Source organism: Falco naumanni, chromosome Z, assembly GCF_017639655.2.
Source record: "Falco naumanni isolate bFalNau1 chromosome Z, bFalNau1.pat, whole genome shotgun sequence".
Classification (NCBI taxonomy): domain Eukaryota; kingdom Metazoa; phylum Chordata; class Aves; order Falconiformes; family Falconidae; genus Falco; species Falco naumanni.
Genome location: NC_054080.1, coordinates 432,431 through 456,481, shown reverse-complemented (window position 1 = coordinate 456,481; position 24,051 = coordinate 432,431). Strand labels below are relative to the sequence as shown.

The window sequence follows — 24,051 nt, the reverse complement described above, 5'->3', positions numbered from 1 at the left end:
TCTGTGTGCCCCTTCCGGGTCAGAATCAGCACAGAGACTGAGCAACATCACGCAGGACAAATGCAGACGGTCACTGCCAAAAGAGCTTCAAAGCAACTGGTTCCCCAATCAATAATGCCATGGGCCCCACGGGAGGAGAGGCTTGTCCAGAGCTTGGGCTGGGGAGGCCCAGGCTGGTTCTGCCAGGGAATGCATCCCATCTCAGGAACTGCTTCCTTGTAAAGTTACCCCAGCAGCAATCTCGGTGGACAAAGAGGAAGACATTAAGACATGAACGCTGTTTTCTCAGCTATTTTTTTATTTAGTGGTGTGCCACTGAAGTTGCAAAATCCTTCGTGAAAAGGGAGTATAGTCCAACAGGGGTCCCCATCCCTGAGCTGTGAGAGCTTCCCAGCGGCAGCTCTGGAGAAAAGACAGGCAGAGAAACCAGGGAAGAAACCTCCTAATCCAGTCAAAGAATGGTGCAGAAGATGCTCCTGCGGTGGTGGCAGCCCCCATCCATCCTGGTAGTTGTGCTGGAAACCCTCGGACCACCAGCCGCCATGCAGGAGCCCAGGACACCTCCTCTGACATGAGGCCGTGCTGGGGGGTTAATCAGCATGCACTCCATATCAAACCTGGGAAAAGGAGAGACACCCCATGCGTGACCATGAGCAGGGTGAAAGGGTGCTTCCAGAGCCGCCTCAGAAACACTCCCTTGAAGTTCCCCCATCAGGGAGGGAAGGGGCAGAGCAGCGCTGGCAGGCGCACAACGCTCAGACGCGACGTCTGTTCCGAAACACAAGCGGGACAGAAATGGTTGGAGAATTGAGATGGAACATCTTGCTTTACTGCAAAACTACCTCCCGTGATTTTACAGCCAACACCTCCAAGTGCCTGCAAGTTCTAGGGGGATGGGTCAGGAACCTGCAGGAGGAAATTCAGTGCTAGGACCTCCCGAGACTTGCTGTAAGGGAGCCAGATTTGAAAACCTAACGGAGGAACCGTGAGGCTAAAGGCTCTGGAGGAGGTGGTGGGAATCCTCTCTAGTGCACTTGACACTGATGCTATGGGAGTCTGGAGGACTAAGTGACAGCATCACCAGCCCGGGGGCCCACACATGTAACCTCCCTCCAGTAATGCAAGTCTTCCAGTTTCACTGTGTCCTCTCTCACGCCACGGACCCAGGGAGTAGAGTCAAGGTCAAATCTTTTTAGCTAAAAAGAACAACCCACTGAATACCCAGCTCTTGTATGGGTGACGGGGCTCCAGCATTCCACCCTCGGGCACCTGTTGTAGAGTCCAGCTCTAGAGTGACCCTTTTTGAACAAGGCCTGTAGTGAGAGTCACTGAGATCTGGGTGACGGTAAGCAGCTAAGGGAAGCTTTGCAACACCCATTGGAGATCTGCAGCTACAGCAGTACCTCTGAAGACCACCAGAAGACACATTCTCCCTCTACCGGCACAAAGACCAGGGTAGCTAAATCAAGCCCAGGAAGAAACAACCACTCCAAGATCCATTTTCCCCTTGGCCGTTCACATTGCTCCGGGCAAAAGCCTGGAGGTGGAATCTGGTGCATGAAGCCACCCTCCTCCTCCTCACCAGCACCAAAAGCCCAATGCAGACTGGGGTCGGATCTGGCCATCCATCATGAAGACCCACGTAGCCTGCCAAGGAATAATCCAAGCCCCTTTGGTGGCTTTAGAGGTATCCCAAGAGGAACCTCCTGGCTCTGCTTGGTCTGCAGTCGTCACCTGCAGTGGTTCACCACACATGTGGGGCTGGTGCCATGGGTCAGCAGGTATGGGAAGCTGAGAAGAGGCGCTCCATAGCACAGCCCTCCTGTGCTTGCCTAACAGGGGAGCACAACGGTGGCTGCGAGCTCACAACTCCACCCCATGGTGCTAGGGCCCTTACCTTTTCTTGACGGTGAGAAGCACATTGTCTTGGACAATGCAATCTTCTGCATTTGACATTGGTCGCAAAATGAATTTCTTGGATCTTCCTTGGAAAATGAGGTTTTCCTGCACCAGGCCTTTGGCTTCGTCAAAGAGAGCAATCCCATAGTCCCGAAAGGCCTGGATCCTGTTCTTGGTCACCTGCAAATTAAGCTTTAGATGGGATGGCACAAGCAGAAGGACATTGTTCATACGGCTCTTTGATCGACAAAGAAACAAACTCCAAAGCTCCTCTGCAAGGCTCACTGGCACTCCCTGGCAGTCTGGGAGCATACCAGGGGTTCAGACTGGATGTCCTGTAGCCACGCACACACAAGCTTTCCTAAGGCCTTCTACACATTACTGGTGGCCCCAACCTGGCAGCTCAGCTTCTGTCAGTGGTAGATGCTACAAGCTTCCCTTCAGCTGGTACCCAACTCCCTGGTGCAATATGAACCTGCTGCTGCTCCTTGCCCTCCAGGTTTTGAATGGCCATACTTGTAGGCTGTCATGTCCTTCTATACGGAAAAAAAGAGCACTTAGGATTCTCCTCTTCCCAAGACAGACAAGGCCACAGCTCTCACCATGCCATCATCTAGAAGATCAGTTTGGTCCTTTCTCCTTGGATCCACAGCAACAGCTGCTGTGATGCTCCTTCCCACCCAGCACCGCACACCATCTCACCTGCTCTCAGGCACCTGTTGGGCTCTGCCAGTGCGTGGACGAGCAACAACAGTGCCAGGACATCACCAGTACTTCAGCAAGGAGCTGCGCCCCCCAACTCTGCTCCCCAAATGAACCCTGCAACATGAGTCCTGCCTGTGTGCTCCAGGAGACTGGATGGCTGGGACCATGGAACATGCAGTGGTTTTTAGCTTCTGCTCCAGAGGACAATCTTTTTCTACGGGCATCATTTTCAAAAGGAGTGTGTAGCCCCTGCAGGACTCACGCAGAGCATTTGCTTGGCAGGGCTTTCTGTAAACCCTTTTTAGGGGTCCTTCATGATGAGTTAAATTGCATTTCTCATTTCGATGCATGATGGCTTCCCCTCAACAAAGACCAGAATGGAGGCAACCTTGTGCTCCAGGAGGTAACCTGGGGAACTGGTTAGATGCTTGAAATGCTGCATCTAACTTCCCCAAAAATCCAGTTCAGATGCCAGCTACCCCAGACCTTCAGCACAGCTCACGCAGCCTGCAAAACCTCTGACAGAGCCCTATGGGATCACCCACTTGACTGTGCCGTGCGCTTAAACACAGGGGACAGGCCTTGGAGAAGATGGACTTTGCTGAATGCCATTGCACCAAACCACACAGGAATCCCTCTGCTGCTCTGAGGGAAGAGAGGTGTCTCTTACAAGCCCTCTGTGAATCCACGTGTGGGAAATGATTACTGAGCTGCCCTTCACCAAGGCTTAAACATCAGACAGATGTGACAAACCACCAGAGAGGATACAGCCTTGACATAGGACTTCGAAAATTTACTCTTTTTTTTGTTGTTGTTGCCACTAAGCAACGTCATGAGCTCACGCAAGCCCTTCCCCTGTGTGTCTGCCCATCTGAAAAACCGCTGCTGCTAAAAAAACCTCCTCGCGCATTCCGTCACCGAGTGCACTGGGGTAACACGGCCAGCTCCCCTGGTACAAGTGTGCTTTCCTGCTGCATCTGAGCAACCGTAAGCACAGACCCAACGATGCTGAGGCTAGGGGAAGAACTCGCCTCATCCTTCTGGGCCCTACAGAGTACTTCTAAACCTCTCTTGACAGATGTTAGGACATGATGCAGTTCAAACACACTATGGATAGAAACATCAGTTTCTTGTGAGCAGTGCGCTCTTGTTTTGCACTGCTGGCCCGATTAAAAAGAAACATTTACTTAATTCCCACCTACACCTTCCCTCAAACAATTTCTGCTGACCCTCCTCCAGCCTATTCCCAACGACTGGCCAAGAAAAACACAAAGTTACGGCATGCTGATGGAAGGGACCTCTGGAATAGGACTGTCCAGCACTAGATCAGGGCAACCCTGGCTTTGTCCTCCAAAGCCTGGAAACCCCCCAAGAACGGTGACCCTACACCTCTGTGACCTGTCCCAGGGCCGCACCACCCTCCGAGGCAAGAAGGTTCCCCCAGCCTCCCACCTGGGCCTCCCAAGGTGGGGCGACCGCTGCCACTTGTGCTGTTGACCCCCTGCTGGCACTGCTGAGGCGGCTTTGGCTCCGACTGCCCTTTCAGGTAGCGGTGGGGCTGCTGTTAGATCCTCCTCGGCCTCCTCTTTGCCAGATTAGCCAAGCCCAGCTGCCTCTGCCTCATCTCAGCAGTCACACATCCCAGCACTCGCCCATCCTGGTAGCTCTGCAGTGGACCCTCTCCCTTTTCTTCACCTCTCTCTTGACCTTCAGGTCCCAAACAGGACGCAACATTTCAGACGCAGCCTCCCAACGGCAAAGGAAAGAGGGGACAACTTTCCCGTGTCAGCTGGACACGCTTCTAACGTAGCCTGGAAATTACACTCCCTCTATCACAGGGTTCGCAGGGTCGAGGGCGCTCCTCCTGCTGGCAATGCCAGGGTGGTCCCTCCTGTCCCGCTTGCGAACCGGGGGGCCTGCTGGCTTCCCCTCGCCCGGGGAGGGAGGGCAGCAGCAGGCGGCTCTGTCTTGCCTCTGCCCCAGCCCTGGGCTGCACAAGCGGGTGCCCCCTCAGCGCTCTGCAGGACTCACCTTCATGTCTGCTGCCTGGAGCATCTGAAGGCCACACCTGTGGTTGCCGATGATGTCATTCTCTTCAACGACGCCCTCGCCCTTGGAGATGATGCCATGGCTGCGGTTCTCATAGATGCCATTGCCACGCAGCTCCACCTGGCACTCGGCCTCGACCAACACACCTTCCCGGCCGTTGCAGCAAATGCTGTTGTTTGTGATGTGTGTCAGCTGACTGCTCTGCAGCACTGCCACCCCGCCATCGCGGTTGGCGTGGATTACATTGGCGATGACGCTGAGCGCTTCGCTGCTCTTGATGTGCAACCCAGCAGCTGCCAACCAAAAAGAAGATCTCTTGGTTAAGACCGTGCAGCCTCAGTCATACGTAACTACCACAAACGCACTTCTCCTTCTAGAAGCTACCCAGTCTCTTCTGCCACAGGGTGACTTTCTGACTGGGAGCTGAAGGAAAAAAAAACCAAACCCACCCACACTCAGGTCTCAGCACGCCATTTCTCCAGGGTGCTCCTGGCCTAGTGGCAGCTGAGAAAGACCTGAGCTCACCTCCGTTGTGGTTGATGCTGTTCAACTCCACCAGTGCCACGCTGATGGGAGGCCGGGCAGCTGGGTACTCCTCCTCGCTGTCGGGGTCGTTCTCCCCACCGGCACCCTCCCTCTCCTCCTGGAAGGTCTCGTTGCCCCCTTGACCAGGGGGATAGTCACCAGCCTCATCCTTGCGGCAGAACAGTGCCACCCCATAGATGCCGTTGTGGCTGATCTGGTTGTTGATGAGATGTGGAAGGCTGGAGGACATCATCCACACGCCACAGCCCTTGTTGCCTGCAGCGCAGGGCGGCATAGCCCACCAGCTCAGCAGTGCTTGGAGACCCTCAGCCCTGCCCCAGAGCAGCAGGTAGCGCACACGCAGTGCGGGTGCGGCAGAGGCCATCCTCCTCTTTGAGTACACATGAAGGCCAACCCTACACGTCAGAGGCTCACAGAGATCCTTTCACCCTGGCTCGGTCCCACTGGGCCACCTTGAGTTTGGGAGCTAAGCGCCTTTGTTTCCCCACCTCTACTGCCTCCTGGCACTGTCCGTGCTCCAACCCCAGCCCGAGTCCTCAGGTTTAACTTATGCAACCAGGAGGTAAACCACTGTCCGCTGGCTGCACGGACGGCTGGCTTTGCTGCAGATGGACAGCCGCACTGCTGGAAGCCCATGGGTCCCGGTCTCTCCTCCTCCACGACTGGGAGTCTCCGGGGCCAGGGAGCACCCAGCTGGTTTTCCCTGAGGCTTGGCCTGGGGGCCAAGGCACATTCTCCATGCCCAGGTGGCTGGGCCCTAGGAATACCCTCCTGCTTCCCCAGCCACTGCTGCTCCAGAAACTTCTGGCAACGCCCTATCTGTGTGCCCTATACTTGCTGCGAGAGGCTGACAGTGGCCACCAGCACTACTGGCCACCACTGCCTCCAGCGTTACTAGTGGGACAGAGGGACAGGGGGACGCGCACCAGGCCATGCTAGGTAACCGTTTGCGTTCCATCGCTGTCCTAAACAGGGCCAGAGAGGAGCACAGCCCCTCCAGGACTCGGACCTGTGCCCTGGCAGCAGCGTGCTCTCTGCAGCCACTTCAAAATCCCTTTAAAAAAGTGATTTCCAGTTGCCTAAGAAAATCACCTGGACGGTTTACACCTTGTCAGACGTTTAGCCCAGTTAAGTCCTGCCAGACTCCTCTGGCCCCCGGTTAGTGGGATGCAGGACAGCAGCAGCTGTGGTTCCCCACGTCCCGTAGGGACCGCACATCCCCTCCTGCAACCCTGTCCTGCACGAGGGCAATGGTGCAAGGCTGGTTTCCCTCTCAGGGCTCAGAGGAAGCTCCTGCCTTCCACTAGAGACAAGGCGGTGGTCTCCTCAGTGAGGAGATAGCCCCTCAAGAGCCACAGCCCTGCAGTGCTGGTGGCACAACCTCTGGAGCAGGGCTTGTGCTGGGCTGGGTCTGGTGCCGTTCCCGGTCAAGCCTCCTGGGCACCCACCACTGCTCCAGAGCTCACTGGAGGTAGAGGACAGCCCAGCAAGCCCAAGAGGACAGGGGGATGAGGGAGAAGGTGAGAATCGTTCTCCACCCAAGCTTCCTTACTGTAAATGGCGTTTCCTTCGATGAGGCCCTTCCCGCGCTCACCCACCACCACGCCGTCTGAGTGGCCGCAGGAGATGAGGTTGTTCCTGAGGATGGGGTCACCACCATGGCGGATGTCCACTCCACCCCACTGGTTCTCGCAGATGATGTTCCCTAAGGCCAGGCAGGGAGGATGGGGTGACCACACGGGCCTCCTGCCCATGGAAGAGCAAGGAGACCTGGCAAGCTGAGACCTGGCCCCACCGAAAAGCTCCCATTGCCTGTGGCAGAGCCCAAGCCCCAGGAGCTTCCCTTTTCCCCCATTCCCCTGGCAATGCTCTCCCGCACAGGACACCAGTCATTAGCAGCTCCAGCAACCACCACCTCCCTGTCCTCCAAGGTGTAGGGCAGAGTGGAAAACCACCCAGAGGTGCCACAAGAGCAGGAAACATCGTTCACAGCTTTAGCTTATCAACTGGATGGCATGGGAGAGGAAAAAAAAAAATGCAGTCCATGTGGCAGATTGCTCTGGAGCACAGTTCCATGTCCCAGCTGGGCCAGAGACAAAAGAAACAGGAATTTGGAGGACACGCTGTGGAAAGGCATGCTACCTCCGTAATGGCAGAAAGGCCAACTAGAAAATGCAAACCAGGGGATTAGTGCACCTGAAGTCACCCAAGAGCCACAAGATAAATTTTGCAATCAAACAAACACAGAGGCTTTGTATAGAAACAAACTGGGCATAACAATGCCATTTCCATTCCAATACCTGTGATCTGGCCTCTCCCATTCTCATTCACTGCTATTCCAGCAGCCAATCCCTGGAAAATATGGTTCCCACTGAGGTAGGAGAAGAAAAGAAAGTTACCAGCTGCAGGGTTGCCTGTTCATGGTTTGCACCGATGCCAGCCAGCGCAGCAGCAGGTCTCTGCGGAGGCACCAGTCTCCCTGGCTGGCAACTTGTCACAGCCTGTTGCCGGTGGCCAGCAGTGAGAGGTGGGCATGGGGCGGCTACGCAGCGAAGTGCAGCAAGAGGGGAAGCACAGTGAGGCAGGGGTACATGCGAAGCAGAGCTGAGGGACTGACAGCCAAACCATTGTGAAGGAGGCGAAAGCACAAAAAGAGGCACAGAGAAACATGCATCAGTAAGGGAAGAGCAGGAGGTGCTCGTGAACATCAAAGTGGCCACCACGTCAGCCCAGTTCTCTGTTCAGCCAAGGTCTCCCCACCCCACACCATGGGAGGAGCCAAGAGGCTTTATCATCCATGGGACTGCTGCTCCAACAGCTTCCAAGCCCTGAAGCCAGCAGGCATCCAGCGATCCTTGGTTGATGGTGGGAAATGTTAAGGACAACAGCAGGAGCAGAGGCAGCGCCACGCTGTGAACAACAGCCTGGAGAGCACATGAGCCCCGTCACACCTGACAGGAGGCGTCACTTGCTGTCCCCTGGGCTCCCACCTACCACCTGTCAGAAGGAACAAAGCCCAGGAGCTCCAAGGCCACCACCAACTCCACCACAACGCGACCCCAAATCTCTGGCATGCTGCTGAGGATCAGAGCAAGAGAGCAATCAGGTTGATTGCAAAGCAAAAGGACCAACCAACCGAGCATGGACCCTGCCCCGGCCCCCACTCAGGAGCGCTCACTGGAGATGGCTCCGTTCCCTCCGGGCTGTGAAGGAAGCAGAGGGACCACGAAGATGGTCAGGGGGCTAAAGCCCCTCTCCTATGGAGACAGGCTGGGGGAGTTGGGGCTGTTCAGCCTGGAGAAGAGAAGGCTCCAGGGAGACCTTAAAGCAGCCTTTCAGAAATTGAGGGAGGGGGGGAGGGAGGGAAGGAGGGAAGGAGGGAAGGAGGGAAGGAGGGAAGGAGGGAAGGAGGGAAGGAGGGAAGGAGGGAAGGAGGGAGGGAGGGAGGGAGGGAGGGAGGGAGGGAGGGAGGGAGGGAGGGAGGGAGGGAGGGAGGGAGGGAGGGAGGGAGGAAGGAGGGAGGGAGGAAGGAGGGAGGGAGGAGGGAGGGAGGGAGGAAGGAGGGAGGGAGGAAGGAGGGAGGGAGGGAGGAGGGAGGGAGGGAGGAGGGAGGGAGGGAGGAGGGAGGGAGGGAGGAGGGAGGGAGGGAGGAGGGAAGGGAGGAAGGGAGGGAGGGAGGAGTGAAGGGAGGAAGGGAGGGAGGGAGGAGTGAAGGGAGGAAGGGAGGGAGGGAGGAGGGAAGGGAGGAAGGGAGGGAGGAGGGAAGGGAGGAAGGAAGGGAGGAGGGAAGGGAGGGAGGGAGGAGTGAAGGGAAGGGAGGAGGGAGGGAGGAGGGAGGGAGGGAGGAGGGAGAATCGGAGGAGGGAGGGAGGGAGGAGGGAGAATCGGAGGAGGGAGGGAGGGAGGAGGGAGACTCGGAGGAGGGAGGGAGGGAGGAGGGAGGGAGGAAGGAGGGAGGGAGGAAGGAGGGAGGGAGGAAGGAGGGAGGGAGGAAGGAGGGAGGGAGGGAGGAGGGAGGGAGGGAGGAGGGAGGGAGGGAGGAGGGAGGGAGGGAGGAGGGAGGGAGGGAGGAGGGAGGGAGGGAGGAGGGAGGGAGGAAGGAAGGACGCAGGGAGGAGGGACGAAGGGAGGAAGGAAGGAGGAAGGGAGGAAGGAGGGAGGCAGGAAGGAGGGAGGAAGGAAGGAGGGAGGAAGGAAGGAGGGAGGAAGGAAGGAGGGAGGAAGGAAGGAGGGAGGAAGGAAGGAGGGAGGAAGGAAGGAGGGAGGAAGGAAGGAGGGAGGAAGGAAGGAGGGAGGAAGGAAGGAGGGAGGAAGGAAGGAGGGAGGAAGGAAGGAGGGAGGAAGGAAGGAGGGAGGAAGGAGGGAGGGAGGAAGGAAGGAGGGAGGAAGGAAGGAGGGAGGAAGGAAGGAGGGAGGAAGGAAGGAGGGAGGAAGGAAGGAGGGAGGAAGGAAGGAGGGAGGAAGGAAGGAGGGAGGAAGGAAGGAGGGAGGAAGGAAGGAGGGAGGAAGGAAGGAGGGAGGAAGGAAGGAGGGAGGAAGGAAGGAGGGAGGAAGGAAGGAGGGAGGAAGGAAGGAGGGAGGAAGGAAGGAGGGAGGAAGGAAGGAGGGAGGAAGGAAGGAGGGAGGAAGGAAGGAGGGAGGAAGGAAGGAGGGAGGAAGGAAGGAGGGAGGAAGGAAGGAGGGAGGAAGGAAGGAGGGAGGAAGGAAGGAGGGAGGAAGGAAGGAGGGAGGAAGGAAGGAGGGAGGAAGGAAGGAGGGAGGAAGGAAGGAGGGAGGAAGGAAGGAGGGAGGAAGGAAGGAGGGAGGAAGGAAGGAGGGAGGAAGGAAGGAGGGAGGAAGGAAGGAGGGAGGAAGGAAGGAGGGAGGAAGGAAGGAGGGAGGAAGGAAGGAGGGAGGAAGGAAGGAGGGAGGAAGGAAGGAGGGAGGAAGGAAGGAGGGAGGAAGGAAGGAGGGAGGAAGGAAGGAGGGAGGAAGGAAGGAGGGAGGAAGGAAGGAGGGAGGAAGGAAGGAGGGAGGAAGGAAGGAGGGAGGAAGGAAGGAGGGAGGAAGGAAGGAGGGAGGAAGGAAGGAGGGAGGAAGGAAGGAGGGAGGAAGGAAGGAGGGAGGAAGGAAGGAGGGAGGAAGGAAGGAGGGAGGAAGGAAGGAGGGAGGAAGGAAGGAGGGAGGAAGGAAGGAGGGAGGAAGGAAGGAGGGAGGAAGGAAGGAGGGAGGAAGGAAGGAGGGAGGAAGGAAGGAGGGAGGAAGGAAGGAGGGAGGAAGGAAGGAGGGAGGAAGGAAGGAGGGAGGAAGGAAGGAGGGAGGAAGGAAGGAGGGAGGAAGGAAGGAGGGAGGAAGGAAGGAGGGAGGAAGGAAGGAGGGAGGAAGGAAGGAGGGAGGAAGGAAGGAGGGAGGAAGGAAGGAGGGAGGAAGGAAGGAGGGAGGAAGGAAGGAGGGAGGAAGGAGGGAGGAAGGAGGGAGGGAGGAAGGAGGGAGGAAGGAGGGAGGGAGGGAGGAAGGAGGGAGGAAGGAGGGAGGGAGGAAGGAGGGAGGGAGGAAGGAGGGAGGGAGGAAGGAGGGAGGGAGGAAGGAGGGAGGGAGGGGGGAGGGAGGGAGGAGGGAGGGAGGAAGGAGGGAGGGAGGAAGGAGGGAGGGAGGAAGGAGGGAGGGAGGAAGGAGGGAGGGAGGAAGGAGGGAGGGAGGAAGGAGGGAGGGAGGAAGGAGGGAGGGAGGAAGGAGGGAGGGAGGAAGGAGGAGGAAGGAAGGAGGGAGGGAGGAAGGAGGAGGAAGGAAGGAGGAGGAAGGAAGAAAGAAAGAAGAAGACGACTTTTTAGTCGGGCCTGTAGCGATGGGGCAAGGGGTAATGTTTTCAAACTAAAGACGGGAGATTTAGATTAGCTACAAGAAGGAATTCTGTACTGTGAGGGCGGGAGGTGCTGGAACATGCTGCCCGGGGCAGCTGTGGGTGCCCCATCCCTGGGGGGGCTCGAGGCCAGGCTGGACGGGGCTGGGGGCAGCCTGGGCTGGGGGGGGACAGTCCCTGCCCACGCAGGGGGGGTGGGACTAGATGACTGTTCAGGTCCCCTCCAACCCAAACCATTTTGTTATTCTCTAGCAGGGTGCCAGGGTGGGAAAGCAGTGCCTGTGCCATGCCGTCACCGGCGCTGGCTGGGGGTGCAGGGGTGGGCGCAGCCCTTCACACTGCTGTCCTGCCCCAGGGACGAGTGCAGGCAGAGCAGGGGCCACCCCAGCCCGTCAGGCAGAGCAGCGCAGGCTATCAGTGCCACACAGAGAACGGAAAGCTGCTTGTGGGCCCGCATGCACCTGCCTCTAGAAAGACGGACCAGGTAAGTGCACAAGGCGCCTGTACTTGAAATCCACACTCGCACCAGCAGCCGTGAGGGTATGGAGGACGAGAAGCTGTGAAACCATCCCAGAGGCAACTCCCCAGCAGCACAAGGCAGGGGCTCCCAGCTGCCGAAGTCCCGGGAGCAGGCGGTAGCCTCGCACCACTAGGCACCGTCACACTCTGCACCTCCCAGCCCTGGCCTCAGCACAGCGGGGGACACAGTCTTACCCAAAAAAACTTTTTAGCTGCTCCAGGGAGTACCTCTGATTGTAAGACACACGTGCCCAGGGGCCGGTATTATGGTTAAAAAAATGGTACTTGGCACCCAGGTGGCTGTCACACTTCTCAGGACACTTCCCTGCTTTCTGCAAGGAGCGCCTCGCAATGCCCCGCTGAAACCTGTCCCCTAGGCGGGCAGAAACGCAGGATGGAGCTGGGCTTGCAGCTCTCGGGAATGGGCAAAACATTCTGTTACCAGCTGTGGAAAAGGGACCCAGCAAAGGACATTACTCCCACCCTGAACATGCCCCTTCTGCCAGCCCTGCCTGCCTGCAGCCGCACACACCAACCTGCTAGTGAGCCCCAGGCACGCTGACAGACCCCGTCTGAGCCCCGTGGCCAACAGTTGCACATGGCACCGCCAGGCCAGCCCTGGCGTACGCAGCCTCAGCCAGCGCCAGAGCCTGCCTCAAGTCAGCACAGAAGAAAGGCAGCACACAGCAGCATGCCCAAGCGGAGCAGAGGGGCTCCTCCAAAACGGGTAACTGGTCAGGCAAAAAAAAAAAAAAAAAAAAAAAAAAAATTTCTTCCCACCGAGCTTCCTCCCTGCCTCCCCCCCATCACCTCCTACGTGCCATTGAGCACAGACGCTCATACGTTAGTCACAAGGCGTAAACCAGGGTTGCAAACGATGTTGCGAGGCAGTACAGAGCTCAGAATAGCTAGTAAATCTCTCTACCCCTGCCACTACACCACCGCTTTTCTCAGAAATTAATACTTCTCCCACAGTTTCGGCATCCTGTGTTGGAAAGCCCAGCGCTGACCCCTGTGCTTTCAAGGGCTCGTATGTCTGGCGCAGACTTCTCCAGGTCCCAGACAAGACTAAATACCTCGGTAACCTGTTCTTAAATGTCCGTATGGGCAGCCTGTCTAAACCTCAGCAGCTCTGCGTGCGGATCATGAAACCTGCAAGAAGCTGCTTTCATTAGGTCTGCAGGACTCAAGGCTAAGGCGCTGTTAATTATCAATACTTCCAGCATCAATACTCGCATCCTAGCTAGGAGGGGCAACCATTCTCTTCCCTTTGTGCCTCTCCCTGCTCCGTAGCGTGACTGTGAGTTGTCGCATGCCTATTCCAGGTCCCTCACAGGCACAGCGAGAGGTAGGAGGGGGTGGTAGTACAGATGAGATGCCCCTCACATCTGCAAGCAATACCACGCTACACCTGCCACGTCATTTCTGGGTTCAGTGCTACCAGTGGATACAAAGCATTGAACCTGAAGAAAGCCTGCCAGACACCAATACTAACATCTAAATCAAATGGTATTAAACACACAGAAGTTAGTAGCTCCAGGTGTTTAAAGCAGAAAGGTGAATTGGAGTAACAACGACTGGAGTGCCGCGAACTGTTTCCCCTTTTCCTGCAAAGAGCACCATGACATGTGTGAGCTGTTCATCTTGAGCACAGCCTATGCCTCCTCAGATCCAGGGGGAAAACCCAGGACTGGCACTTGGCAAAGACCTGGGTGGAGCAAACAGATAGAGGGAAGTCATAGAAAGGCACTAGTGCACCATCGTCCTATTTCTGCTCTACGCTGGGGATAGGGAAAAAAAAAAAAAAAAAAAAAAAAAAAGAAAAAAGAGAGAAGAAAATTGTGCACAGTGGGAGGAATAATTCTGACCAGATGAAGGAGATAGAGAGGTCAGTGCTAGCGAACATACCTCACAGCAGGGTTTCCATTATACAGAATATAAATGCCAGCTTCTTTATTCCCATAGATCTGATTGCTACGGATGATGCCTTTTCCGTTGCCAACGACGACAATGCCTGAGCGAAGGCCACTGTGTATCTTATTGCACTACGGTTTTATTTTTGAACATGTAGAGAGAATAAAAGCAAAAGGAAGGAAGGTCACTCAAAAGTGAGCAAGAGGAGGCAGCAACCACAGAGAAAAGCAACGGCTCCCGGCTGGGGAAAAGATCAGAAGGGTAATTAATCCACCTTCGAAGAAAGCACTCTCAAACGGTCAAGGCACATGTCACTTTTACCCTGCTTTGGGGTTCTAGTACTCAAAATTTCCCTTCCCGTCGTGTCTGCAGCCTCTTCTTCCACCAGCAGCTTCTGTGCACAGCTCACATGGAGAGCTCAGTGCGGCCACAGGGTCACTGGGATGGCAGTTTGTATCTATCTCTGCCTCCCCCCCGCATGGTGAGGCCCTAGTTCCTTCGAGGATGGCTAAAAACACAGCGTTCAGTAAACAGGGACAAGGTCAACCTGCTGCCCAGCTGGGAACGCTACCAGTTTGGAGGAAAAGCTATGCTGCCGGAGAGCAGGGCTGCTGCTCCCATCCTGCCTGAGGCTGAGCAGAGAGCTGAGACCCTCCAACCAAGTCCCAGGATAGACAACATGGTGGGAGAAACAATTGACGGTACAGTGCCCATTTACTACCTTGCTTGCGTGAGTTCATTCGTTACGGAGAGGTGCTCATTCGACAGGGGAGCATCCCCTCTATATGCAGGGATTTTAAGACACAGACCATTAAACAGAGCAGGAGACCACGCATGTACCATCAGGCGGCACTTTACTGTGCCTTGCCCTCGCTGAATTCGTTAATTCGTCAACAAAATCCTAAGGAACAGGCTGAAGGGCAAAACTAACAGAAGGTGTCTTCTATAACCCGGAGATGGATCCCTGCTGCCCCTTGGAGAGAAACAGTGTGAGAGAGAGAGAGAGAGAGAGAGTGCAGTGCCCTCCAGCACGGCTTGGAGGAGTACGTACCAGAACAAGGGGGTTAGCCCCCTTACGAATGTCCACTCCAGCCTCACAGTTTGAATGAATGTTGTTGTCCGCGATCAGGCCTCCTGCCAACAGGCGCAGGAATATTCCCGAGGCTTTGCAATGGTGGATGTCATTCCTCAGCATGATAACCTGCAGGCAAGAGAAGCACCCGTAGCTGAAGGTCGGACAAGGAAGAGGACACGACCACAGGGCGTAGCTCTCTCTCCTGCAGCTTCTGTGCATCTATGACCTCTCCGCCTCTCCTGCAACCCGAGGTGTGCCAGGCACACAGACCAGCTGAAAGGAAGATCAGCGCATGTGGGCAAGCGCCACGGTTAAGCCCATTCGGCATTACCCACTGGCGTTGGTCCCTTTAGAGACTGGGGACCTGCAGCGGTCGGGGCTGCGCAGCCAGAGCAAAGATACACTCTTGACTTGACGCATCCCTCCGCTTGACAAAGCCTACGTTCAGGTAGGCTCGATGGCTTCCTCCGCTGCCTTGCACTTGCACACCCCCGACAACAGCGAGCGACCGGTTCCCATCCCATCTCCGCACCGCTCTTAGTGCGACAGACCAGTCTGCAGATACGCAGTCAGCAACACACCGCCTCCTGACTCTCTCGCGGTACGGAGCTGCTTGGAGGTGACATGTCAAATGCCACCGAACCTCCCATGAGTCTCCCACGAAGCTGACCAGGCCAGTGCACTACAGCACACGTGCTCAGCACGCGACCTGTCCATCGCCTTGCACCTTCAGAACAAAGATTCTGCCGTCTGGGGACGGAAATGTCCCAGCCAGCAAACTGAAACAACTTAGTTTCCTCTAAGCAAATAACTAGTTTCAATATTTATGCAGCAGCAGTCCTTTAGTATTTTCTAGCCAAACAAAATCCTGTCTGAAATCCATGTCTTACAAGTGCTAACAGATAACCTACAAATTGCTTTTGCATATCCCACTTCAACAAGCAATGCAGATCAGAAATGATATTTCCTTTTATTTGCTCAGTCCAGAAGGGTGCTTCTTTCAATCTTTCCACTGCCTGTGGAACTCAGCAGGACTTGACAGTTGCCTGTCTTCATCAGTCGTGCTTGGCTGTGTGAGGAGGGAGTTACAGGAGGCGAGAAGTGCAGACACCCGCTACAGCCAAGTCCCACACAGCAGACCCTGGCCGAGGCTTGTCCTGTGCTTTAGGGTCCTGACCGTGCAAGGACACCTGCAGTGCTCCCGCTTCACATTGTGCCTTGCCCCCATCTCACAGCCAAGCATTTCACTGTCTCCTGTTGCCTGATGCTCTGACACCCACCTCCCGTCAAGAGCCAATTCCCAGTTGAGAAAATTCTCACTGATAGCAGCAGCTGAGCTGGTCTCATCTCCCTGCCATTTGCTCCCAGTTACGAGCAGGCTGCTGAGTGAACTGGAAGCAAACCGAAGGGAATAAAACCAGAACGCAGTCCAAAGTGCATACCTCTGGTACGGGTATCCCCCGGAAAGAATTCTCCGCTGCCAAGCAGCAAGGTGTTTCTGCACAGGCACCAGTGCTCTGCAGTCCTGTGGGGACTGCAGATGGGGAGCTAGCACCACCACGGCAAAGCCCTTTCCCAGAACCAGGCAGAAAAACATTCCCCTTCTTCCCACCGCACAAAACTTTTGTGTGCAGGATTTCAAAGCAGTAAGACTGAAAAATAGGCCTGAATCCTGTGCTGCCTCAGCCAAGTGGTAGAGATAATATTGCCCTGGGCAGGCACCTGGAGAGGGGCTTCCCGAGCCCTCCCAACACCACCAGCAATGGGGATTTTGGTAGTGGGTGGGTCACCCTCCAGCCCTCACGACCACTGTCCTGTCTGAAGGGGAGCACAGGCACAGAAGTGGAGAGCTGTGGGCAAGCACAGGGTTAGACGCTGCTACGCTGAAGGAAAAACTTGAGTTCAGCACTGTGTCCCCGGCCAAAATCTCTGCCTCTACCTGCAGCAGGCACCCACCCCGAAGGCTCTCCTGAAGAAAGCAGGACTGACCATGGCAGTCTCCAAGTTCCTACATCTGTGGTACAGGCTGCGTGGGGAGCAGCAAAGGTGATGACAACACCTTTGTCGGCAGCACTTGTACAGGGCAAGAGTTTAATTTACAGGTAGAGCAGGCCTGACTACGTGACCCCAAGATGTCACCAAGTTAACACCTCCAACTGCAATGAACGATACTGCTGCACGCAGAAAGCGGGCGGCAGCACATGCCCGGACTTTCTTTTGGGCTGGATAACCCAAGCAACGCGTAGTAATAGTGATGCTGGTGGAGCAGGAGGGGGAAGGAAGAAGGCTCACAGTAGTCTTCACAGCACCTTACTGTTTTGTATGCAGCGCACTGCGTAGGTCAGATGCCTGAAGATGCTTCCTTCCAGTTTTGCTTGCCCTCGTGAATAAATTAATATTCCTCCCTTTCCATCCCTGAAAAGGCACTGGCGGATGATGCAGCCTTGCAGAGAGCTGGCCAGAGACTGGGCCTCCTTGTCCTGTTGCAGCTCCTGCTGCAGAGACTTGAGCTTAAGGTCCGTCTGAAGGGCATGCAGCCTGTCGCTTTGAAGCCTGCTGTCTGTGACATCAGCAAGTGTGTGACTGAGGCTGTGGGCTTGATAAGGCAGTTTGTATGCAGCCCGAGCATCCTCTTCATCGTCGCTGCTTAAGTCACTGTCACTGGAGTTTGAGTCAAGGGCCAGGTACTCCTCCTCCTTTGCTGCCTGAAGGTTCTCTCTGAATTCAGTGTCCTCCTGGGCCGAGCCAAGCAGAGCCTGAGCACCCACAGTAGAGATGAAGCTGCTTCGTTCTTCCCCTATGACAATCTCGCACATCCTCACTGGCTCCAGCAGTGATTCTCCCCAGCCATCCTGCTTGGCCACAGGGCAGCCAGCTGGGCTGGGCTCCCACACGGATGCTGCGCAGGACTTGGCCAGCATGGCCAGGTGCTTGCAGGCCCAGTTACGGTCAGAGCTCGGGTAGCCCTCCACAATTACGGAGGCATTCTCACTACCAATGAACTCACAGTTCTCCAGGACACAGAGGGCCACACTGCGGAGGTGGATGCTGGACTGGGCGAAGGTGCAGAACTTCACCTGGCATGTCCCCGGTGCATGGATCTGCAGCTGCCCGCTTTCAAAGTTGCAATTGTCAAACTGGACATAGCCTGAAGTTGTCTGGAAGAGTAAGCACAAGGTGAGACCACTGCACAAAGCAAGAAAAAGCAGTCCTGGATGTGCCATGAAGTCTTTGCACAGGAAACAAGCTCACAGTCACAAACACAATATGCATTCAGGTGTCACAAATGCAACAAGTTCACCGAGGCACAGATGCAGCGCTGCGAGCTGAGTTAGCAAGCATCTTGCAACAAGCGATAACCACTGACTTTCTTCCCTGCTGGCAATATTTCCTTAACTTCCCCAACAAGACACAGCTTTGCAGTCTCAGCAAGGCCCAGCAGTCACGCATGGGAGCAGACAGGGACCAGATGTGCTAAGATTACTAAACCTTAGCAAAGCTCCCTACACAGAGGAGTTTGCAACCTTCAGAGATGCTTATTTGCCAGCTGGCATCGTTTAATGGACTCAGGGGGTTACTGGGTGCAGCGGCAGGTAAGATGACATCAAACATTGCTTGGTTGGCCTGCAGAGATACAATTCAACCCAGAGCCGTTAGCAAACTTGGTGGAAGGATGCTGCACCCACGATGCGTCAAGTGCAAAGCAACAGGTCAAAGTTTGTGCCATGCTGCTGCGCAGGCATCGTGCTGTGGCACTGCAGCAGGAGAAACACCACCAACACCTTGTTCCCTGGCTGTGGTTTCCCACCTAACTGGCAGAATGGAGCCATCCCTACCATGGCCTTCCTGCTTTGCAACGCAATGCACAGGGCAATTTATGGCAGGGCAAGTCTCTGCTTACCTACAGAAAAGGCCAACAGAAATTGAACAAGGTACAGAGGAGCCAGGTCAGAAAAGCTGAATAGCGTGCTTGGAATTTCGCTGTGCTCCTAATTTGGTTAGGAATCTCCTAAATTGTTCTTTTTTCTCCCCAGGTCATCCCGCAACTGCCTAGTGCACCACATTAAAAGCTTCACTTCTGACAGGTGACTGGGGCAATTTTACAGAGATTTCCAGAGTTTGCAGCCAAAATGCTGTCCTAAGATTTGTCTTCAGCCTTGAGTACTCTCAGAAGTGGTCATACTGCAAAGATGTTTTGAAATGCATTTATTTGTACTCAAAGATAACTATACAGAAATCCCTTCAGACCGCTAGCCTGCTCTGGACTGAATCATACCTTCCCTTTTTTTTTTTAATTAAAAAAAAAAAGGTAATTAGAAGGGATGCAATCCACTCAGCTTCTGAGAGGCTGTTTGTGAAAGCCCTTCTGAAATCGCAGCTCACAGGGTTTTAATGACTGCCAGTAGGATTGGCGTTAAGTTTGCTTTTTAGTTTTTCATTGATGGATTTGGGAGAAAACTCCCTCATTCCACTAACAGCAGGTGAAGGGCTGTACCATTACCCTGGACTTTCAGACTGATTAAGTTCAATACGTCACAACAATAAAACGGTGAAAGGAAATGAAACTATAAATCATAACCAGTGATGGGCTGACTCATCACAAGGAAGGGCTCATTTGTAGAGGCGCAGCCCACAGCTGCGGCACTCACACTGGGCACATCCCACTCTGGACCAGTCAGCAGCTGTCCATGGGGACCAAGGTGTTGTCAGGGTGGACCACAGCAGCAGGACTGTGCCTGTGATTCCATGCCCTGGCTTAGCTCCGGAGAAGACCCTGGGCATCCTGGCCAAGGGCACCCAGTCCACGCTAAGGGCAGAGCACACAGCAGCAGCAACTGGTTTTTGGGGCAGCAGGGCTGGTGTGGAACGCATTGTGGGCAATGCTGGCTCCCGTGTCCAGCCTCTTGGGCCACCTCACCATGAGGACAGTCGGAACAGCAGCTGGGGAGAAGGGGAAGATCACTGAACAAAGGAAAACATCTGCCAGCCTGGGAGCTGGGAGCCAGAAACATCTTCGAGAAGCACAGCTGTGCCTCTGAAGTGCAGCCAGGTATTGAAAAAAAAAATATCTCAGGATCCCATAGGCATCCTGGGATACCACCAGTAAGTGCAAAAAACCAGGGACTGTAATAGCAACTTTTCATCTGGAAAACTGGAACAGTCTAGGAAAATAAAATTGCTCTGAAAACCCAAAACCATCATCATCCATTGGCTACTCCAAGTGAAAAGTGGAAATGAACAGCATCTATTGGTTGCTCAAAATGGTGGTGTTCCACAGCCTCTTAAACACTTATTTTTATCCAAAACGGAGCCTTCTCTCTCCGAGAACATCCCACCCTGCACGTGTTTTCCCTTTACTAAACTGGCTGAACTCTCTGCATGAACCTGCTGTGAGATCTCGGACTGTAACACAAAGTGTCTTTGATGCAAGACTCTGTTACCTCGCCGGTCCCCTCTGGCCCCACTTTTGGGGTTGGGTTGGTTTGCCCTCCCACCTCTGGGATGGCTGGGTACCCTCCTGGGATGGCTGTGTGCCTCTGACCGAGCGAACGGTACCAGGTTCAGGCAGCACCAAGTAGTCCTTGCTGAAGTCAGCCCTGCTGTGCACGCCACCAGAACAGTGCCAGGCCAGACCTTCTCAGGGACTAAGGAGTCTAGGCCATGTCTTACCAGGAGCTAACAGCACCAGCCTGAGCTGGGACCAGACAAAGCTAAAACTGCTACAGCTGCGCACCTGCACAAACACCAAAGAGGGGATTGCCTACAAGTCCAGCACTTTGTACTGTACAAATATGCAGCCTCATGAGCCCACCGAGCCCTCCTGTATGGCAGCAGGCTGCACGGGGGTGACATTCCTTGAGCAGTGACCTCCAGGTTACTCTTTGAGGCTGAGAGACCCCTACCCGGTGTTTGATACCTATAACAAGGCAAGCAACCTTTTACATTAGGCCTAAAAGTATATTGTATGCTACCAACACTTATATATCTGGCTGCAGCTTAATTATTAGAAAGTGTCATAATAAATAGTAGAGTCTTTGACCACGGTCTAAATTATCATTTAAATCATCATTTTAATCAGTGTCAAATCACTGTCAAGTCAGTGCTTCACTACCCGTCAATTATTGCTTAATTACTATTCGATTACCATTTAACTGCCATTCAATCATTGATTAATTATAATTTGATCATCATTTAACCATTAGCATAGCCTTTGCAGCTTACCCCACAACCATGACCTCTCTTAATAATTCACCTGTGACAGTTTGGCCCCTTCTGAAATCTATCTGACTCTATCCATACCTGTACCGCATATCCAAATAATCTACCATAAGCATATCCGCTGCTGTGTTGGTGGTGAGTTTGCAGGCATTTACCTACTAGTATTTACCTGCTTGCTTGCTGCCGTAACGTTGGTTGTTGCTGTATGACTGATTGTTTCTATTACTGACTGCTCTTATACTATTCATTGATACTGTACTATTGATTGCTGACAGTAATTTCTAATAGCCCGAGATGGGCATACAAATATATATATGCATGTATATAAATATATGAAAATATATGCATGTATATATTTATATGTGTTTGCTTTATTAATCAAAAGCATTCTTATTCTTGCTAGTAGTGATCTGTGCGGCATCTGCGGCAGCCTGCAATCAAGCGGAGACATTCTGAGGACGAAGCCCCCAGCCCCCATGCATCAGGGAGCCCCGCAGACCCCTCGTCACACCCTCCCAACGCTTGCAGGCTGGGGACCCCCCTGGGCCGTGCCACCTCGGCGGCCTCGCCATCCCTGCTGCCCCCGCTCCGCTGAGCCTCACCTTGTAAAGCACCGAGGTGAAGCGGGCCGGCATGAAGACCACGTTGCAGAGGCGGGCGGTGGGGCAGTGCTGGTTGATGCTTGCCAGCAGCACCACCTTCCCCAGCTTGCCCTGCCCCACGACCTCCACAGGCACCTTCAGCAGCACCTCGCTGTGCTCCTCGTGCACGCCGGGCAGCAGCACCAGCCGGTCGTAGGGGCTGGCGACAGCCAGGGCAGCCCGCAGGCTGCTGAACTCGGCCACTGCGCCAACGCAGAGCCGGCGACGGCCCTTCCTCCTCTGGAAAAGGGAGAGGCAGTTGGAGGATTCCAGGGCTTGGGTGGTTTTGGTCCAGGTTTTGGAGGCCAGGTGGTGCTGCTTGAAGGTGTCCCTCCAGGACTGCGGCTCCACGTCCGGCTGGACGGGCCAGTGCGGGTGCCTGTGCTCCAGGCAGCTCAGGCAGAGCTGCCGCCAGCGCGTCCTGTCCAGGCTGAGGACGAGCTCGTTCCAGGCCCTGCAGACCGAGCTGCAGCGGCCCAGGTCAGGGAGGCACAGGTAGGATAAGATGAGCTGCCACAGCTCCACGGGCAAGCCGTCGGCCTCCATCAGCACCTGCCAAGGATGGGACACAGCGTCAGTGACATGGGACACAGCGTCAGCGGCATGGGACACAGCGTCAGCGGCGAGCCCGCAGAGCGCCGGGGCACGGGGTGGGAGGCGAGGTGGAGTCGGGGCAGGGGGACACAGCAGCCCCCACTGCACTTGCCTCTCCAGAGACACAGCCAGCCAGAGGCAGGCCCACCTCCCTCCACCATCTTGGCCCCCACCACCACGGCCCTTCCCTCCATCTCCTGCCAGCCCCTCAACACCCCAACAAGCTGCCCTTTTTCGGGGCACTTAAAACTTTGTGGCTTAACCCTGGGGCTCCAAGGCTGTGCACATCCCTCAGCAGTGGGGCTCACAGGACCGTGCCGTGGGGGAGAGGGCTGCGCTGTGAGCCCCCCAAGCCCAGCCTGATGGCCCTACCTGGGATGCAGGGCTCGTTAGGGAAGGTGTGAGGCTTTCTCCAGAGGCTGAGTTCATGCCGTGGCCCAGCACACAGGGACACCAGCAGCACCCTCCGAGCAGAGGAGGGATGGAGAAGAAGAAAGCATTCACGACTGCAGCACCAGCAAAGCGGGCACAGCTCCTAATGGAGCCCCAACACCTGATCCCACCCTGGCATGAGGCCACTGCTGCTGATGGCATGCAAGACCGTGCCCCTCTGCTCCAACTCAAGCCACCACCTGCCCAGCATCATTCCCCATGCCCTGCCCTGAGAAACGGTGGCTGCCAGGGGCACGATACTGCTCCTGATTGCAGGATTTCAGCCCCCGCTTCCTACGCTGTCCCCTACCCGGTGCATGCAGCAGTGGAGCCTGCTGATGCCCCGTGTGCTTGGCGACCTCCCAGCACTCTCCAGAAAGTGTCAGACAAGCAGCTTCACAAAACAGGGAGGTACCTCACAGAATTTATCACTTGGTATTTGAGAGTAGAAGCGTTATTATCAGTGACCAGAAAGACAATAATACAAAACAGGGAACTCCACCATCTATTAGCATTCCCCCCTGACGCAGCCCGCTTCATGCACGCTCTCCACTTCACAGCAGCCAGGGATCAGTGCTCCAGTGCAGCGGGAGCCCTATGAACAACACAAAAAAGCACATATGTCCACAAGCTGGTTTCAGGTCAGCTGAACGGTCACAACAGCCTTTGCTGGCAGGAGCAGTTCTGACCCCACACCCGGCAGTTTTGGCTTTGCCCCTGCCTACCCCACCACTGCCAGCTCATGCCCACTCGCGTGCCAGGAAACGCACTCGGGCAAGGAGTGTGGTTACGCTCTAATGCCAGGGTTCACCTCTCATATGATGCTGTTAAAAGCAACCAGGAACCAGGCTCCCTTTCTTCTCTCAGGGATGCACGCTAGCAAGGCAGGCGAGCACTTCACGCTTTGAAAAAATATTCTTTGACCAGCCATGGGGAATTTTACTTCTGCTTCCAGAGAGCTGGAACCTCTTAAACGATTACAGTTCAACCCGTAACGATAAGCCTGTGAAAGGGAGAGCAACGGCAAAGAGAAAGCGCTGAGCATCGTGCCTGCTCTAAGTGTGAGATGAAGCCTTCACCCTCCGGTTCTGCTCAGAACTCTTCCCGTGTCGGTGTCCGTTCCCGCGGCACTGCAATGGCAATGGGCACAGCGCTCAGCACTTTCTCTTTGCCATCGCTCTCCCTTTCGCAGGCTTACGGTTATGGGTCGGATTGTAATAAGCCTTCCCGTTAAACTTTGCAATACAAACGGGAAAAATAAACCCGAGCCATTGCTACTTACTCCTAAAAGTTAATCACCGGCCACGGTACCTGATCCCGGAGCCTCTGCGCGAGGGGCGGCACAAACCCGGGGCGGCGCTGGCGGCTGCGGAGCTGGAGAAAGACGAAACCGGTGCAGAGGCTCCGCCGAGCCGCTCTCCCTCGGACCGCAGCGCACGGCGCTTCCTCCGCGGCTCCCTCCCGGAGAGAGCTCCGGTACCCAGGCCCTCTGGCAGACCAAGCCCTGTCCCTCCGGACCCGCCGGTGCTCAGAACTCCCGGGACACGCTGCGGCCCGGCGCTCTGCCCAGCGGGGCTGCGCGGAGGAGACGCGCCCGGAGCCTACCGGCGGGGGGGGGA

The 24,051-nt window shown here is 55.4% G+C and overlaps 1 protein-coding gene across 4 annotated transcripts; it reads right to left on the bottom strand.

Moving 5' to 3' along the window:
• Positions 1–212: 212 nt before the first annotated feature.
• LOC121081449 (F-box only protein 10-like) lies at positions 213–24,051 on the bottom strand. 4 transcript variants are annotated; one of them, XM_040580491.1, is made up of 11 exons: positions 23,715–24,051; positions 21,368–21,958; positions 16,856–17,704; positions 14,523–14,672; positions 13,466–13,602; positions 7,500–7,570; positions 6,752–6,904; positions 5,179–5,454; positions 4,636–4,946; positions 1,898–2,091; positions 213–617 (listed from the first exon to the last, which is right to left on the bottom strand). In XM_040580491.1, exons 2-11 carry the CDS (start codon positions 21,950–21,952, stop codon positions 452–454), a joined length of 2,892 nt encoding a protein of 963 aa, XP_040436425.1. In that variant the 5' UTR covers positions 21,953–21,958; positions 23,715–24,051; the 3' UTR covers positions 213–451. The 4 variants fall into 4 exon arrangements, with proteins under 4 accessions (XP_040436425.1, XP_040436423.1, XP_040436424.1 ...); XM_040580489.1 differs by lacking the exon at positions 23,715–24,051 and adding an exon at positions 22,373–22,747; XM_040580490.1 differs by lacking the exon at positions 23,715–24,051 and adding an exon at positions 22,373–22,746 and having other exon boundaries at positions 214–617; positions 1,898–2,079.